General features: G+C 34.9%; 1 protein-coding gene across 2 annotated transcripts in view; it reads left to right on the top strand.

The window, feature by feature from the left end:
- prmt3 (protein arginine methyltransferase 3) overlaps window positions 1–13746 on the top strand; it is a 44527-nt gene extending 30781 nt beyond the window's left edge. Inside the window, exons 14-16 of one of the 2 annotated variants that reach the window (XM_088934519.1) lie at window positions 5990–6040; window positions 6261–6348; window positions 13561–13746. In XM_088934519.1, the coding sequence (XP_088790645.1) occupies window positions 5990–6040; window positions 6261–6348; window positions 13561–13670 (249 nt within the window). In that variant the 3' untranslated portion in view covers window positions 13671–13746. Of the gene's footprint in view, window positions 1–737; window positions 871–5989; window positions 6041–6260; window positions 6349–13560 lie in introns of those variants that run through there. The other variant, XM_088934520.1, reaches the window with a different exon arrangement.
- Window positions 13747–16859: the final 3113 nt, after the last annotated feature.

Raw genomic sequence — 16859 nt, forward strand, 5'->3', positions numbered from 1 at the left:
GATCCCAAGTGGTATTGGGGAGAACAGAGTATTTGAGTTCTCACAGTGGTGTTCATGGAGTGAAGATCTTTACTTTCACAGCAGTCAGTGTTTAAGATGCATAAAGCTAATCTCACCTTTTCCCAATAAACCAGATGCAGACTTTTGCCATGTTGAAAAAGAATTAAACAATAAGCTGCTTATATGGTTTATGAATACCCTCCTGTTCCCTGTAATATATATCTTTGAATGAGGGCATTGTTTTGTTCATACCACCCAGTTGTCTTATGGACAGTATAAAACGGGGGAATGATACTAGTTGTGTTTTTTTTCTGTCTGTTAATTCTGAATCCCTCCCATTGAACACCCTTTAATGCTTTCATTTATGAACACAGGTTTTGGATTATAAAATTTTTTGTATGTTAAGATGTCAGTTATTATGTCAGATGTCTGGAAAATTGTGACGCTCTTGGAATGACAATCGTGCTGTGTCTTAAAGTTTAAAGCTGAAAACAATTTAGAATAGAAGACAAAATCTCAACAAACTGTAGGTGAATGAGTGGTTTTCAATAATTCTTCAAAACTGAATGGTGAAAGTCCCCTCTTGGTAGGTATCTGCTTTAAACATTCTATTCATATTTATTAATTTTGACTTTTCAAGTTTCCTGAATAATATTAAAACACATTAATATAAGATTAATTAATAGAATTTGAATGATAAAAAATAAATGGCTAAGGTTTGCTTTGCATTTTGACAGAAAAGCCTCTAACCCTCCTGCAAGGCTGGAGAGGGTTGAGGCTCCACGCTTGGGTGAACTCCATCAAAAGCACATTATCCTCCTACTTCCACGGCCAGATGCATAATTGTATCTGGCTCAGCCACACGCTGCTCAAACATGATACCAGTAAAGGAAAAATGATAAATTACTCCCTGTTGATGTAAGTGATGATGATAATTATTAATTTTTTTCTTCCCTGGGAACTGTAGTATTATGCTGCCTTTTTTGTCTTCCTGTCTCTTTTGTGGTTCTGTGGGATTTCTCTTTCATTATTTATCCTCGACAGAATGCAGGTTGAAGGCTAAATGCTGATGAAAACAAAGAAGGCCCATCTGATTTGTCCCCTTTTCAGTTTTTTCCTTTGGAGGCACAAGACAAGAAGTTTAGTCTGCATGACTTTTAATTTAGGGCAAGAAGGATCTTAGACTTTTCTCTTGCCAAGTTCTTAGTTGGCCGTTGTATCCTAAAATGCTAAAGGAAACTGAACACATCTTTAATTGTGCTAAAGTAAAACTCTCATTTTGTATTACCTAGAAATTTTCTTGAATTGCTTTTGCAAGTAAGAATCTTTCATCTTCATTTCTTTTATTCAGAGGTCCTTGACAAATTCTGTAAAAAACAATTTGCTCCACAAATCACAATACAGTAATCCTTTGGCAACGGGGGCAGATTTTTGGTTGATAAAACTTAAGACCTTATGGGGGAAAAATAGGGTTGGGGAACTGAAGTCAGGATTCAACCTATTAAAATCCCTTGGGAAAAAAAAAATCACCTGCAATAAGGTAAAACAATAACATCAGAGTAATGAAAAACACAATATATTTTGGAAATAATATGGATAGTTTTTAAAAGAGTTTGTGACATAATTCTTACCTTTATTGCTGTGGTGATGCCAGTGTTCAGTAGATTGGGTCACGTAGCATATATGAGACCTTAAGCAATGTTGCTGTTCCACATCACACTCTGATAGCTTCCTCGCTTTTCTTTATTGTACAAATTGTAGATTAATTTACACCACACAATTGACCAACAGCACTATTACATTGACCTTCATGCACCTTATCAAGCACTTTAATTTTTTCTTCTAAGTGCATCACTGATCTAGATTGCTTTGCAATACTAGATTTGTTCTTTCTCATGTGCTCATGAGCCATTTTGATTTATTTATTATTATTTAATTAATGTCTATCCCTTTTAATTAGGTAATCACCAACACTCCCTTGCACAATCAGATATTAATAACCATCGGAGCCCAATGCAATTCTGCACACTAATATGTGCAGGACACTTTTAAGAATGTGAGAGAAATTGCAGAAAGCATCACATCGCAGCTCACTGATGCTTCTCAAACTCACGTGTACACAAAATTGGGGGTTTCGCAAGGTACAATGGTATACAGTAAAGTCTGCGTGGATATGTAAAACCATGTAAGGTAAAAATGCGTACAGGAAGAGATTACTGTACAGATTATTGTTGGTCACAAATATTATTGAATTAGTCTCAATATGCGTTTTCCTGAAAGAACTTAGGTACCTCATCCACTATTATGTGTTCCACAGAATTTCATTAAAAATATTTTCTAACAAAATAATCACCCACACTACATTACACCCAATTTAAGCATATGTAAGCATATGTTAAGAGTTTTAAAGATTAAGGCTCCTTCTTTTGTCAGTCTTCATGAGGCGTCAATAAAGATAAAACTGGAAAACAACAGTATCCTGAATTTTTCATCTATTTACTGTAAGTGTTTCATCTGTATTCTGTTCTAACCTGACCCTTTGTTCGTGTCCTGCCATGTTATTTTTTTTAAGAAGGAAGCAATATTTTGCTGCTTCTGGTGCTGCAGAGACTCCAAGCCAATCTATTGTCCTTTGGAAAACAGGAGTTTGGATTCGGTTATTTATCACTGTAGTCAGCTAGTCATCATTTTCAATTTTCTTGCCTGTGTTTCATGGACTGAGGTTTAAATGACTCCTTCAGTAGGACGCCGAAGTCCATTACTATCAACTCTCCGGAGAGCAGTTAACGGAAGAACTGCTAATGCTTGCATGCAGTTTTCAATGAACAGTGTGAATTGAAGCAGTGTGTCTTTGGCCTCTGGCTGTAAACTCACTTTAAATGTTGAGGAAGACTTGCCTCATGAACTTCTGGGAATTTGTGTTCTTGAAGTGGTTATTTTCTTTCCTTTCGCTTTTGGCATCTTGGGTCCTGTCCGAAAAGGGTAGAGCCCCTTTTTGAATGAAAAGGAAATGATGTTTATTTTTAATGATGGCAAAATAAAAAGACAGGTTCTTGGTGAAGCTTGCATGTTTGCTGGTGTTATTGTGGCTTTTCTATGTGTCCTCCAGTTTCCTGACATGTTTCAAAGGCATCCTGGCTAGGTTCATTGAGGTTTTTAAATCCTCCCTGTGTGCGTGTGTGATAGACTGGCATACCCATCCCATCCAGGGTGTAGTCCCATCTCAATATCCTAAGCTTTTAGGATAGGCCCTGGGTTTTTAAGTGCAGGATCAAATAGTAATGATTTGTCATTGGCGATGATTAAAGGTGATCTGTCTGTCAGACCTGGATCTGTAAATGTGTTGATAAATAATTTTAATTAATTTGCAATTATAGGTCTAATATGTTCTGCAACAAAGAGTGCCGATAATTAAAATTCATAATTGCATTTGGTTGACATGTTTTTCAATTGTGCTCTTCATGGCTTTTCCACTCTCGGCTGTCTATATCAATAAAAACTGATAAGCACTTCTATTTCTGTTGCAAGAGGAACATGCTGCACTGACACCGTAATTATAAAGTACACCCCGGTGGACCTGCTGAGTAGGCATTTATATTTTAACAATTATATTGATCAAGCATTAAAATTACAAAGCAGTGGTTTGCTTTTGTTCATTTCATCACAGCCATGACCTAATGTAAAAATGTCCTCGTTCATACCATGTGGAGTCCGTTCACAGGCAAGTATTCAGACACGCTCTTGAGTCATGTTGCATATTGGGAAATTTTCACTGAATGCTTTAGATTGCAAATTCAGTTGTTCAGTAGGTGGAAAGTAAAATGCTTACACCAGCAAATGTTGGGGAAAACATTTAAATGCTAAAATAGAATGAATGAGCCACCAGATACAGAAAAAAAACCTGAAGTCACGACATTAAGAATGGAGAAACTGTCTTAAAAATACTGCATATTCTCAAATTAACATGAAAAATAATGGCGCAGTTTGTGTTACTCTCAACTGCTGCAAAATGCCAAGCTTTTTTGTACTTCACAGAGCAGAATATGTAATATATGATTTCCCCCCCCCCCCCCCCCCTGCCCTCTCTATTAGCAAATAGAGAGGGCAGGGAAGGTAAACAGGAGGATTTTGATGTGAACATCTGCTTTGTATGCTTATGTTAATGTGATATAAGTTGTATTTGAATCTGTTTAATTAGGTCAGACGTTTAATATATTATAGTATAGAAAACTAATGTGGATTGCCATTTTAGCAGCAATTAAACACATTGCACAACTTAAGCTTTTGTTATTTTAAGAATCTTTTCGCTTGGTAGACATCACACTGGCCTTCCTTTCCTCCGCATCTCATCATTGATTATTGCTCTCTTTGTCTGGGAGTCTCTCTCTGTGTTGTCAGCTGTGTCAGGATTAAAAGCTATTAGATTCACATCACTGCACTTACAAGCATGCTTCTGAGATTGATAGAGTTGCTCTCCTTCAGAAGGCAAAATATGTTTAAATGTTTTTACTCAGTCAGAAATTTGGACATTTGCGCTCTTGTTTTACTAGTATCTTGAATTGGGCTTTACTTTTTGGGAATATTTACTTATTTATTGTAAATAAAATGTACATTATTATGTATTAGTACAGTATTTTAATATAAGTCTTTTATTTTAAAATAAACAAGTAAATAGTTGCTCTTATTGCCATTGACACAAGAGGCATGGTCCTGTTTCAAGTACATCAATGTATTTAAATGCCCTAGATAAATTTAGAGAGCTATCCCAATAACTTAATTTTATTTAAAATAGAAAATCATATTTTGTGAAAAATGATTGTATGTAACCTGGAGTATTGTCTCATTGTTCTATGCGATCCATTGTTCCATTATCAAAAGCGTCTTATTTCTGGGTTGCCAGATCATCACAGAGAGCACATGGACAACTTAGAGAGACCAGTTAACCTTCCCAGCATGTCATTGAAAGGTGGGGGGAAATGCACATGAAGCTGGGGTGAACATGCAAACTCCATACAGAGCTGCAGTCTGCTGCCCTAGTCTGAACTCAAACCCTGGAGCTAAGAGCTGTGAAGCAGTGAAGCAGCAGTGCAGAGAGTGAAGAGCATGAAACCATTTTATCCTCACTATTATACTCACTATTAAAAACTTGTGAAAGAAAAGGACACTACTGAATGCCACAGATACAGTATATGTTCAGTATAGTTTGGAGGTGACTGTTGAGTAGTGGGTACACGCAAAGGAAAAGGGCTTGAATTAAATTTAATGAACAACACAAAGATAAGAGGTGTAAATGTAGGTGGACTAACTGGAAGGCAGCTAGTAAAATGCCATCGGTCCACTAATGTCAGGCTGAGTCAGTTCACTTTGCTGTTTCAGCAGAAACTGCTTGTTTTCTATATCAGGATACGAGGTGCCAAAATGCATTTTTTAATGAAAGGTCATTACACTAAAATGATGCATACAGTACAAGCTGTTGACTTGTGTAATTTGGATAATTTCATTTTATCCATCTGGGCAAAGGCAGTGTAGTTTGAAACACATTATTCCTCAAATGAAAGACACACCAGTTCTGAAGCTACATTTATTAAAGGGGTAAAAACATATAGTCTCTAGCCTGCAGTTCAATAAGAGAAATCATAGATTTATGATTTTTTTAGTTCTCTATGATAGGTATAAAGATGATGTATAGTATTATGAAGTTGAAACATGATGCCTAGGGTCAACTCATCAGTGGTTAAAAAGGCAAGTGAAAGGGTTTGTGTATATCATTATAGAAATTATACATTGGAAATTGTTTTTGTATAGCTTATATTGCTGTGTTGTATGCAAAAGGCGTGCGGACAAACACCCTGCATAAAATAGCAATATTATCCCTTACCCATGTCAATCAGGCAACATTGAACAATCAATTGTGTTGGTTCTTGGAAATGTTCCAGTATTGCAAGATTTTAACATTATCTTTCCTGACGTAACTCTCATTTCATTCTAGGCTATTGTTGGATACTTTGATGTATTCTTTGACAAGAACTGCACCAGTAAGGTAAGTGTTTACATGTTATTTAATGGCAAGTCAATTATGTTTCACAGGTTACAGATTTTGCCCTAAAGGCGCTGCCAGGAAATTAACCTACTTCTTGCGTTGTTGCTGATAAGGCTTTTTTCAGATTTTTGGACTTTGAGTTATTATTGGAAGTGGAATGTGCCATGCGAAGTCTTATTTCAAAGGTGTATTTCACAAATGTGTTTTGTTTCCATTTTAGGTCATGTTCTCCACAGGTCCCCAAAGCACAAAAACGCACTGGAAGCAGACTGTTTTTCTGTTGGAGAACCCCCTTCCAGTACAGTCAGGTCTGTACAAACAATGGAATCGCAGTTCTGTTCTAAATTACACTGACCATCTCAGTGGGCTCTCCTGATAGTTCCACAATGTCATGCTGAGATATGTGGTATTTTTTGCCGTACGATTAAATTACAAAAAAGGGGAAATAATATCATCCTACACACTATAATGTTTATATATACACACAAGGGTGTTTTAGTAATTATTGACAGAAAGGCATATAATGTTGTAATGTGTTGTCTGAATGTGACACCTGATGGACAAATCAGTACATACCCTCTGGTCTGTTTCAGTTATATTCTTAGTGAATAGTTGCGAAGCCCATCTGGTGGTGTTCCTTCTTTGAACTGTTTAATAGAGCTCTGTTTGAACCTTTGAGCCACTGCCCTCTTTGTTTGAGCTCTGCTTCCTCAGGTTTTAATCAGGTGTTATCATATGTGTGACATCTGCTTGGTCCTTTTCCACATTTGTATTTTTGCTGCACAAAAAATAATAGTCCTTTTATGGGGGGGGTGTTTCATACTTCGGGTTTGTCCCAATACAATCACTTGTGCTTGTGGGACTGTAGAGAAAAAGAGCTGTATGGCCTTTTTCTTGTTCTAAAAAGAGGCTTCGCACCCTCTGTGATTAAATTAATTAAATGATTCAAGGCAGCTTAATTTTAGTATTAATAGAGAAGGCAACAGTGACAATTGTCACTTTAAATTGAGAAGCTGTATAACAGATGGAGTTCACTTTATCACAGTGATTACCTAAAATTTTGTGGTTCAGGTTGAAAGGTATTTGATGTGGATGTGATCAATAAAGCACATTGCTTTGGTGTGAAATTTATCTCTGTTCCTGTTTGACCAGTAAATTTGGTGTTTCAGTGTCACAAATGAGAAAGGAATCATTAATGATCAATCTCATTTCTTCTTGCAGTAAAAGGAAGGGGTGAGTGCAGTGCCTTATAATGCATCATTTTATATCAGAAAATGGAGAACTTCAGGAGGATTGATTCTTGTATTTTTTGGTCTTGGATAGCTGTAGACGGATATTGCAAAACATTACGGACTAGTATATCCTTGTTGCTACAAGACAGTGCAGGATGTGTTTTCCTTTTTGAACTGTTAGTATATTAGTATGTTAGTATATTTCTAAAGTTTTTGAGCCAAAGGATAGTCCTAATTGATTCTTGATGGACTTGTACTGCAATGCCAAATCCTCAGTTCCAGACACATTCACAAAGAGCTATTCCAGACACCTTTTATTTGTTTTATTTTTTATTTTTTAATAACCTTTAAATTCTCAACAGTAGCACAGACCAGCTACAGTAACATCTGGTGACAAAGTCTGTTTCTCTTCATTGCAGTAACCAATCCACATGACATCTGCATTCATGCCATTTTGCAGAATACAGTCCTGCATACATTCTAGTATGGCTAACCCAGAGAATTCAGCAAGAGATATTGTTCTAGTTTTGTTTTATATTCAAGCTTCTAAGATGACATCTTAAAACAATATGCTCTTTGGTGTTTCCTTGCATCTGAAAGATTTTCAGGCAAATAAGTTTTGCATGTCCTCAAATGAATGATGATTTTAGCCAATGATTATAGAAGGCCTTGTATTGAAAGTGAAAAGGACTGACAAATCTTCACTTTATAGATGTTATTCTTATGGCAGGTTTAACTGCATTAGATTCCAGACAAAATAATGGAATACTGTGCCTGAGGAACAGAGAGTCTGAATTATCTTGATGTCATTTTTCAATAGTGCTGAACTTGCACTGCATTTCAAGCTGCTCCTTCTGTTTAAAGATAGAAAAATGTAGCATACGCAAAATGTGGTCATTGTCTAAAAATTCACTTAACCTAATGTAATTTGCTATCAAAGGCTAAATATAATACACATTATAGGTCTCTTATAAAGAACATACTATAATGTTTCTGCCTAAGTTCTTGCAATAAAAATGATACTTTGAAGGTGATATTAGATAAATAGTCAGAAAACTGGAGCTGTGAACAGAAGAATAGGATTTATAAGGGAAAATTCCAAGGAAAATATGTAATCTTAAGCAGGTGGTTTATCAGTATAACATTTTACAGGGGCAAGTTTAACTGTCATTTTCATGTCCTCTGCCACTCACATCTACTGACATGGTTTATAACAAGGGTTGTTTTTTTTAAATACATTTTTTCAATGGGTTAGGGAAGGTTCCTAATGAACGTAGTTTGGTCCTGTTCCATATTCTACAGAAAAATTAGCTTGACTTAAATTCTAAATGTACATGCAGTGGGTGGGAAGCCAGCATTAAGAGCCTGTCCTTTTAGCTTGAGTTAAGAGGCAGACCACTGTCTGCATGTCAAGCAGTGAAGAAGAGAGGAAGTGATTATTACTTATAATCAGTTAATTTTCTACTCGGAAACACCGCTCTGATCTAGTGCTCTCTCCGGAGGCGTTAAAATGAAATTAATATTTTCCACCCTTCATTGGCTTGCTGCCTCAGATCTGTGTCTTCTAAATCACAGATTACCGTTTTACATGTATACTGTAGGTCCTGAGACTGGGGCTGTGAATATTTATATTGGACTAAGATGCTTTCAGTGCTTTCCATATGAGTCGGTTAATCATTAAAACAACTTTTAAGTCCTTAAAGTCCATCCTTGCTCAAAGCACACAATTATTTTTTTCTATTTATTGTAGAAATGATTTTAAATATAATTTGATTATTTAGGTCATTTAAAAGGAACTCTTTAAGTAAAATGATGTAGGAAATATTTTATTGGTAGTACCTAGAATGTTTCTTAAAGTTTTTAGAGAAGTACTTTTAGAAAATGCTGTTTTAAATGATAATTCTCAAGTGTATAATATGAAATGAATAGAATATGTTAGCTGTCTAGCTGTGGATAGGGTTTGACTCCTGCATAACCTCTTATATTGTACAATGCCTTACATTTTAAAGGGGAGCTGCAAATTAAATCTTAGTAATGTAAATTCGTTGAAGGTATAGAAAAATTTTCCAAATTTAGAATTAAGAACAAAATCTTTGTGAAAGTCCTGCATAGTTGCCATGTTGTCGCAAACGCCTGGTCTCCCCACGGGTGAGAGCGAGAATTCCCACAAATTCTGACGTGATGCTGCCCTTTTCAGTCACTAGTCACTGTGATGACTGATGTATTGTGATGTACGGGCAATGTTGTGCTAGAGACATTTCACTGCAGAAACGTTCCAACGTGATATGTGTGCAGAGTTAACAAGTAAGCTGCATTTATCGGCAAAACCAGCTTGAAGTGGAAGGCAATATTTCTGTTAGATTAAAGAGATGTATTCATCAGCCTTCTTGTTTACAATATAACAGGGCCTTTTCACATCATTGGAAGTTGTGTTGCCTTATTCTAAATCACAGAATACAGTGCTGTGCATACCTGGAAATTTAATCTACTTTGTGGTGTAAATTGGAGGTTTTACAAGTTTTGTATACATTTTACTTCTATTTTGGTTTGAAAGGCACTCATCAATTCTGATTCTTTCTAAACCCAAAATATGAAAACAGCATTGCAGTTTCCCTTTGAGTTACTGTATGTATTGTTCATGGGGATATTCCATGTCCCCATAGGTTTTGTATGCAAAATATAGGCAATCTGAATAGTACACCTTATAAATGTAAGCAAAGCAAACCATTAATAAACTCTAAATTATACATTAATAACACATTTACATTTTAATCTGACTTTGTTAATAAGTATACAATTAATTAAAGGTCAGTTATTAATCCTCTGTTGACGCTCTGTTAATATATTACCACTTAAAGACAATTTGCAGCCTTTGTCTCAGGTGTTACCAGTCATAAACTAATGACTCAGATGACAGTCATTAAGTGTAAATTGAATGTGTTTGCAAATTTATAAATTATGAAGGATCATTTTTCATTTTGGCTTACTTTTAATTGTCCCAGTCATAAATAAGGATTTTTTAGGACTGTTTGCTGTTTAAAACTGTATAGCTTCTTGAAAATGGAACAAAGAGATGTTGTGTCAGCTGCCATGATTATAATTAGTTTTTTTGATTTGTGTATTTTCTATGTGGAGATTGATTAATGCTTTGGAAGCAGGAGGTCACCATTTACCTTTGAAAAGTACTTAAGGGAACTGCTATATTCTGAATTGTCCTATTGCAATTATAGCTTAGCCATTTCAACAGCAGGGGAGCATGTGCTTTTATTCATCATGTTTTGTAGCTTGTATACTGTAGTTTAGTCATTTTAGCCTCATTTGCCATTTTTTCAGTTCATCTGTCCTGGGCAATGGTTCCTCGTGATATTAAGTTATTATTTTATGAAAAGGTTTGAGATTAATGATTCTAAGTCAAAAGTGTTTTATAAACAAAAATCAATGATTTTCCAAAACTGAGGTGGGATGCCAATGGAAGCAGAATAACCGTTTAAGATTTCATAATCACCCTCTACCAGCAAGGTTGTATAAGACAAAAAATAATAAAGCAGAGACATAGATTGTAGACTTACAAAGAACACAATGGCAGAGTTTCTGTCAAGTGATCATTGAAGTGAGCAGTTATTAAGGCACCGGCATACTTTGAATTGTTCTTTCAGGGCCTGTAAAAATAATGATTCCTTTTATTAGGACAGAGGGCAGAGCAATGTAATTTTGCATATACAATGAATTCCGCAACAGAAGTATTGTATTAAAATGCTGAGCTTTACACCACTGCGGTGAATATCAGGCAGTGTGGCAGTGTCTTTAGAGGTCTAGCTTAATGCTCTTTACAGTTTATGAAAGGATAGGAGATAAGTCCTAAATTTTCCATGTGAATTATATATGTAAAAAATATCATTCAGTGGGGTTTTAATTAATTCAATCTGGTTTCTAATAAGATAGAAGCAGTAGATTTACAGTTGAAGGATGTAATAATGCATTAAAGCAGCTTGATTCAACAGAGAGGGTTCTCAGGCTTTTAAGAGCACTGGAGCCTTTAAAACATCAGTCATTTTACACTGCTGTGACATTGATGAATTACTCCGATCAGCCTTTGAGCTATATGGGCCTTTGTTCAGTCCAGCAAGCAGGATGCAGTTGTAATATAAAGTGAATTAAGGGGACAGTGGTTAATTTTATAACCTTATAATTACATAATGATTGCTTTGGTAGGTCATATACAGTATGGATGTGAAAGAATAAGAATCTAATTAGAAAAGTCATTTTTGTGACGATATAAATTGCATTTGTTTAACTTAAGTTTCAGAACAGGCTAATTCTGACTGATTGTTATTATTATTTTTTACTAATTTAAGTTACAAGAAAATTTGTTACAAGCTTACAGTTACAATTTTTAAAACCCCACAATGTATCTGAAGTGTGAGCATTCCCATCAGTGAGTACTTGTAAATATCAGAATAATTCATTACATGTATACATATGGTGCTATTCATCCCAAAGTGCTTTACACTTGTGTGTAGCACCCACAGGGAGTTGTGTGGCAGCCATTACGCACAAGCAGCCTCACTATACGACATAATGGGCAGAGAAGTGTGAAATTGCTTCATCAATTGAATTAATGGGCAGCTTAAGTCAGAGAGTAAAACCCATAGGTGGAGTTTAGCCAGGAAGCCGGGGTATCACCCCCTAGTCTTTAAGAAAATGCAGGGTGATCTTTAACGACCATTATGTCAAGATTTTGGTTTAATGTCTTATCCAAAGGATCGCATCTCCTACAGTGCAGCATCTTTGACACCATACTGGGACATCAGTTTGGAAATTCTGGTCCAGTGTGTAGAGACCAGTACTCATCTGGTCTCTCATCTCAATACTGACCATGCCAATGCACAGCCTTGCTCAGCTTTTGAGATCTGATCAGGTCAGGCTGCTGCCAGCCTGGAAGCACCTTGGAAGTGCCCACAGACTTTGACAATCTTCAATCTTTTTGAAAAATTTCATCCTTTAAGATAAATATATTTCATTTATAATAGGACAAGAAGGAAGCAGAGGATAAAGTATTAGCAAGAAACCAGACTCACGTTTGATTAACAGTTCAGTTTAGGGCTGCTTTATGCTAACATTTTAATACAAACTGGATGTTTAAAGTCTATTTAACTTATTTTGCGCTGATCTCAGTTTTTAAGTATAGTGACTGTAAGCATAACCCTGTTTTTGAATTTACAATAAGGTTCTATTTTGACTGGCTTTATATTTATACCTGTCTTAAATCAAAACTTCAACCCACCCAATATGCAAAATTTCTAAACTTACGTATTTACTTACATTACATGTATATTCTGTAGGCAAAAGGACGGTAAATATTGTTCACACTGGATAATGATGTTCCAGTGCCAATGAGAACATTCCTTCTGGACAGTGAATTGAAATGATGTACTCGGTAGTTTCTTTTGAATTATTTGTAACCAAAAGCAGTTGGAATGCAAAGCTTGTTGGTTAAAGAGTAAACAGTAATTTATCATGCCTGTGAAATGTGCAGTAAATCAAACTAATTATCTGATGAATTATCTTCCAGCCAATGTGTCGTCTTTACTGTAATCATATCAATTTTGATTGCCATCTGGTTATAATCTGTAATAGTGCATTTCATTTCTGCACTTCAGTGTGTATTACAGTATGAATCTTAAACTTGTAAACTGGAGGAAGATTTTCAGTTATTTTATTTTTCTTGTATGTAAGTGATTAGAGCAACCTGTTCACATCTACAGTTCTTTTAGAACAGTTTAGCCTAGATTTTATTTCAGGAAAGGTATATTTCTTTTAGAAATTGTAGCTCTTTTCTGCTATTGATGTTCATATTAAAAAAAAGTCTTGTCCATTTGCAAATTAACAGTATGGATATTTCATAAACTAAACTATACTTGAAAAAATGTGTCATGTAACAAAGTTAGGACTAAGATAACAGATAACAAGATAACAAGAGTTTGTTTCAAAACAGATTTGTTGGAGAAGAGGACAATAATAGTCCTTTTCACTTGGGTCTTAACTGTTCAATGGTTTGAAATATCATTACAAAACAAAATTAGAACAAACAATTTCAGCTTATGTGCATGCTCTTCATTTTCAACTGTATATACAAAGGAAAGGATTTCTTTTGCATTTTCATCCATGTAAATTACGTATAAAGCGCTCTGCTTGTTGTAGAATTAAAATTTGTATTCTTCAGTGTAAAAAATTGGAAAGATTTGGACTTATTTTAGCATTTACTATACCTTTCTTGTTGTTTTTCAGGAAATACCTTGCAGGGGAAAATAACAGTCCACAAGAATAGGAAGGACCCAAGATCTCTCATCATCACTATTTCTGTGAATGATGTGAAGCAGACTTACAGTCTTCAATAGTGTCATTGACCTTTAAAAGTTGTATTAACCCATGGAAATAAACACAACACTTTGATATTCCATTGCCTTAAACCACTCAATTGTTTGATATTCATTCACTGATAACCGTTGCACAAAGATCATTTTTGATGTTGTTTTGGCGTTGTCAGTCTCATGCTATCACAACTAAAGGATGAATGAAAATGCTTTTTATTTACACAAACCGTTTCATTTGCAGTTCATGAAAAGTGTTTAGATTATACAACGCTGTCTGTATCGTAGTGTATTAATCCAAGGCTGTTTGTGTTCATTTTTCAGCAACTGCTTGAGAAGCAAGGTTTAGTACAGTATGTTTCAGATTTGTTTCCTGAAGTGATCTTCTTGAAGAGATTTAAGATTTTTTAGTTAATAACTGACTTTCTGAAGCTGTGTGGCTGGAGTCTAGTATTATGACAGGTTTTTGTCAAGATTTCCACTTTATATTTGATGACTTTTGTGTTCTTGCCTAATCATTTTTATTTAGTGGTATCTAAAGTCTACCTTTAATAACAATTTCCCATTTTACTGTTCCTAAAGGTGTTTTTTTTAATTGAACAGAAACCGTGTGACTTATTTTCACCTTTTGTTTAATGTAGAATAAGGCTCTCCAACCCTACTCTTTGGGAGACACAGGTTAGCAGATTTTGTAGGTCATTAAAACATTAAATCAACAGTTTCTAAATTGTAATCAGTTTAATGGGTAATTTGTTAAATTAAGTAATTTGAGTTCATTTACAACTAAAATCTTAAGTCTTTTAATTAATTAATTTAATTCTAATTCCACACTTAAGGACCAGAGTTATCTTAATTGAGCAGATTACTTGCTTGATTCATCAACATTTTATAGTTGTTGCTAGATTTTAAAAACAGGTGATCTATAAGACCCCAGTAGAGCTCTATACTCAGCCTAAATTTTGAGTTGAATAATCAAGATTAAATCAGAATGTTCTTTTAACTGTCTAGAAGTGCTCTTGTGAAAAATAATTATCTGATCATTGTTTCTATTTGGTTCTTGGTACATTTCCTATGTTACAGTCTGCAGTGTTTCTTGATTGATATAGTTTTAAAAGCTCAGGATATGATTCTGGTATTACCTATTAATTACTGACCTCTTCTTTTTTCTAATCGGTTTAAGACCAGAATATTTTTGTGTTAAGGCATTTCTTTATTTTTTATTTTGTCTCCACAGGGCTAAATCAATGGTAACACTCTTTGTTAGAAGCACTTAATTTTCTTTATAGAAAATAACTTACTAGAAGTAAGATTGCACTGCAGGATTGTTCAAAAGATCATTACATTGTATGTAGCATAAAATTTCTCTTTGTTTTCTGTGATTGCTGCATTTAAATGAACTTGCAGTAGCCCCATCTGTTTGTTTGGGAGTTGCAGACAATTCTAAAGTAAAAATGCTGACAAAAAATATACACATCATTGAACAGCCTGCTGACATGAAACGTTTTGCGTTTTGCTGTGATTTTGATGACCTAGAACAGGATGAATCATAATCTCAGTTCAAGAAAAAAATGTGGATTTGAAAAATTTAATTTTGTTCATTGTCCTAGTCTACAAATATCTGTAATAGGATGTAGAATGTTATTCTTTCAGGCAGGGTGAATTTTGTTTCATCTGTAGCATCGTGATATTCAAAACCTAAAATTCACAGGAACAGTAATTGAAGTATTCTGTGGAAATTCTTGAGGATAAATTCTGAATGAAAAAGTTAAGTTAAAAATGAGTATTTAATTGAGATTGTAGTTGCACAATGTGACACTGTGTGTAACAGTCACCAGCTGAAGAAAAGTTCATGTCATCTGATATTTGATGGCAACTTATTTTCAAGTAGCTACATTCAAGTTTGATTTTTAAGTCTTGTGGAATTATTTCTCCTAGTAGGTTTTATTTCCTTTATTTTAAAACAACCCAGTGTGTTGAATATTTAGATTTTTTTGTGTAGTGTCTTTATATTGATTGATAAATACCTTGTTTGTACTTTGTTCATTTTACTAAGCTTACATTGCTAGAATGCATAAATAATACACAGTTGTTGTCTTAGATCATTTCAACAGAACTACATACAGTGTTTTTGTCGTTAACAGGCTAGAAAAGGAAAGGAAGGAGAAAAAATATTGAAGGTTCACATCAAGATGGGCCATTGTTTAGTAAAATGCAAGGAAAAAAAGCTTAGAACATCAGGCTGGATACATCATACCAAATTGAACAGTATAGAAGTCCTTGATTTGCTACTTATCATTTCAGCCAACCTTCATTAGTGAGTAGCTCTTGTCATAAAAGTGCTTAAGAGCATTATAACAAGTTGCCAAAATAAAGCAGTAAATAGTCCCTCAGTCCAAAGTTTGTGAAGTGTGACATGAGATTTTGGCATTTATTGTTTTATTAAGGTGCCTCTAGAACACAGCTCTTGATGGACAATAAAAACAGGTAGGTTAGTTGTTCCTTCTTTATAAACTAAACTTCATGCCCACAGGTGATATAGCTCTTCCAACCAAAAAAATCATTGTTCTTTGGTACAAGATTAGATGTTATATATTTTTTTCTCTGTGTATATTACTTGTCTTTATCCTGTATGCTTTGTGTGTAGGTTCTCAAAACCACACAAAGCTGAAAATACAGTGTACATCTCATTTCCAAAGTACTGCAGGAAATTGCATCTATGTAACAATGACACAAAAGCATGTTTTCAAAATAGCATTTCTGTTATACATACCACTTGAAAACTGGCCTTAAAGCCATAGTGCATCTGTGTATGCTAGTTCACATTTTTACTGCTTGTCTTAAATCCTGATATTTTTTCACAAACTGAAACAATTACAGCAATTGTCAGGATGATTTACAGAATCAGTTGGGTGGAATTGTGTACATTACTCCCCTAAATAGACATATAGCCAGATATCTGCTTTATTTGGGCCCTTTTGAAATAGTGTGTAAAGTACTGTTCTTCCCATTGAGAGGGAATCCAACACATACTATCTACATGCAGCTTGGACTGGGTGAAGACCCAAGGCAATTAATGGATTTTATTTTGTAGACTGGAGATGTAGTACAAAATATGGAACAGCCCAAGGGGGTTCATGATGCACATTATTTGGCATGAGAGTTAAATCACTAACAGACCATTAATATAAGAGGAGATGAAGGAGTTTAGAAGTAAAA

Source organism: Atractosteus spatula, chromosome 16 (genome assembly GCF_055471065.1).
Source record: "Atractosteus spatula isolate fAtrSpa1 chromosome 16, fAtrSpa1.hap1, whole genome shotgun sequence".
In the NCBI taxonomy this organism is placed as follows: domain Eukaryota; kingdom Metazoa; phylum Chordata; class Actinopteri; order Semionotiformes; family Lepisosteidae; genus Atractosteus; species Atractosteus spatula.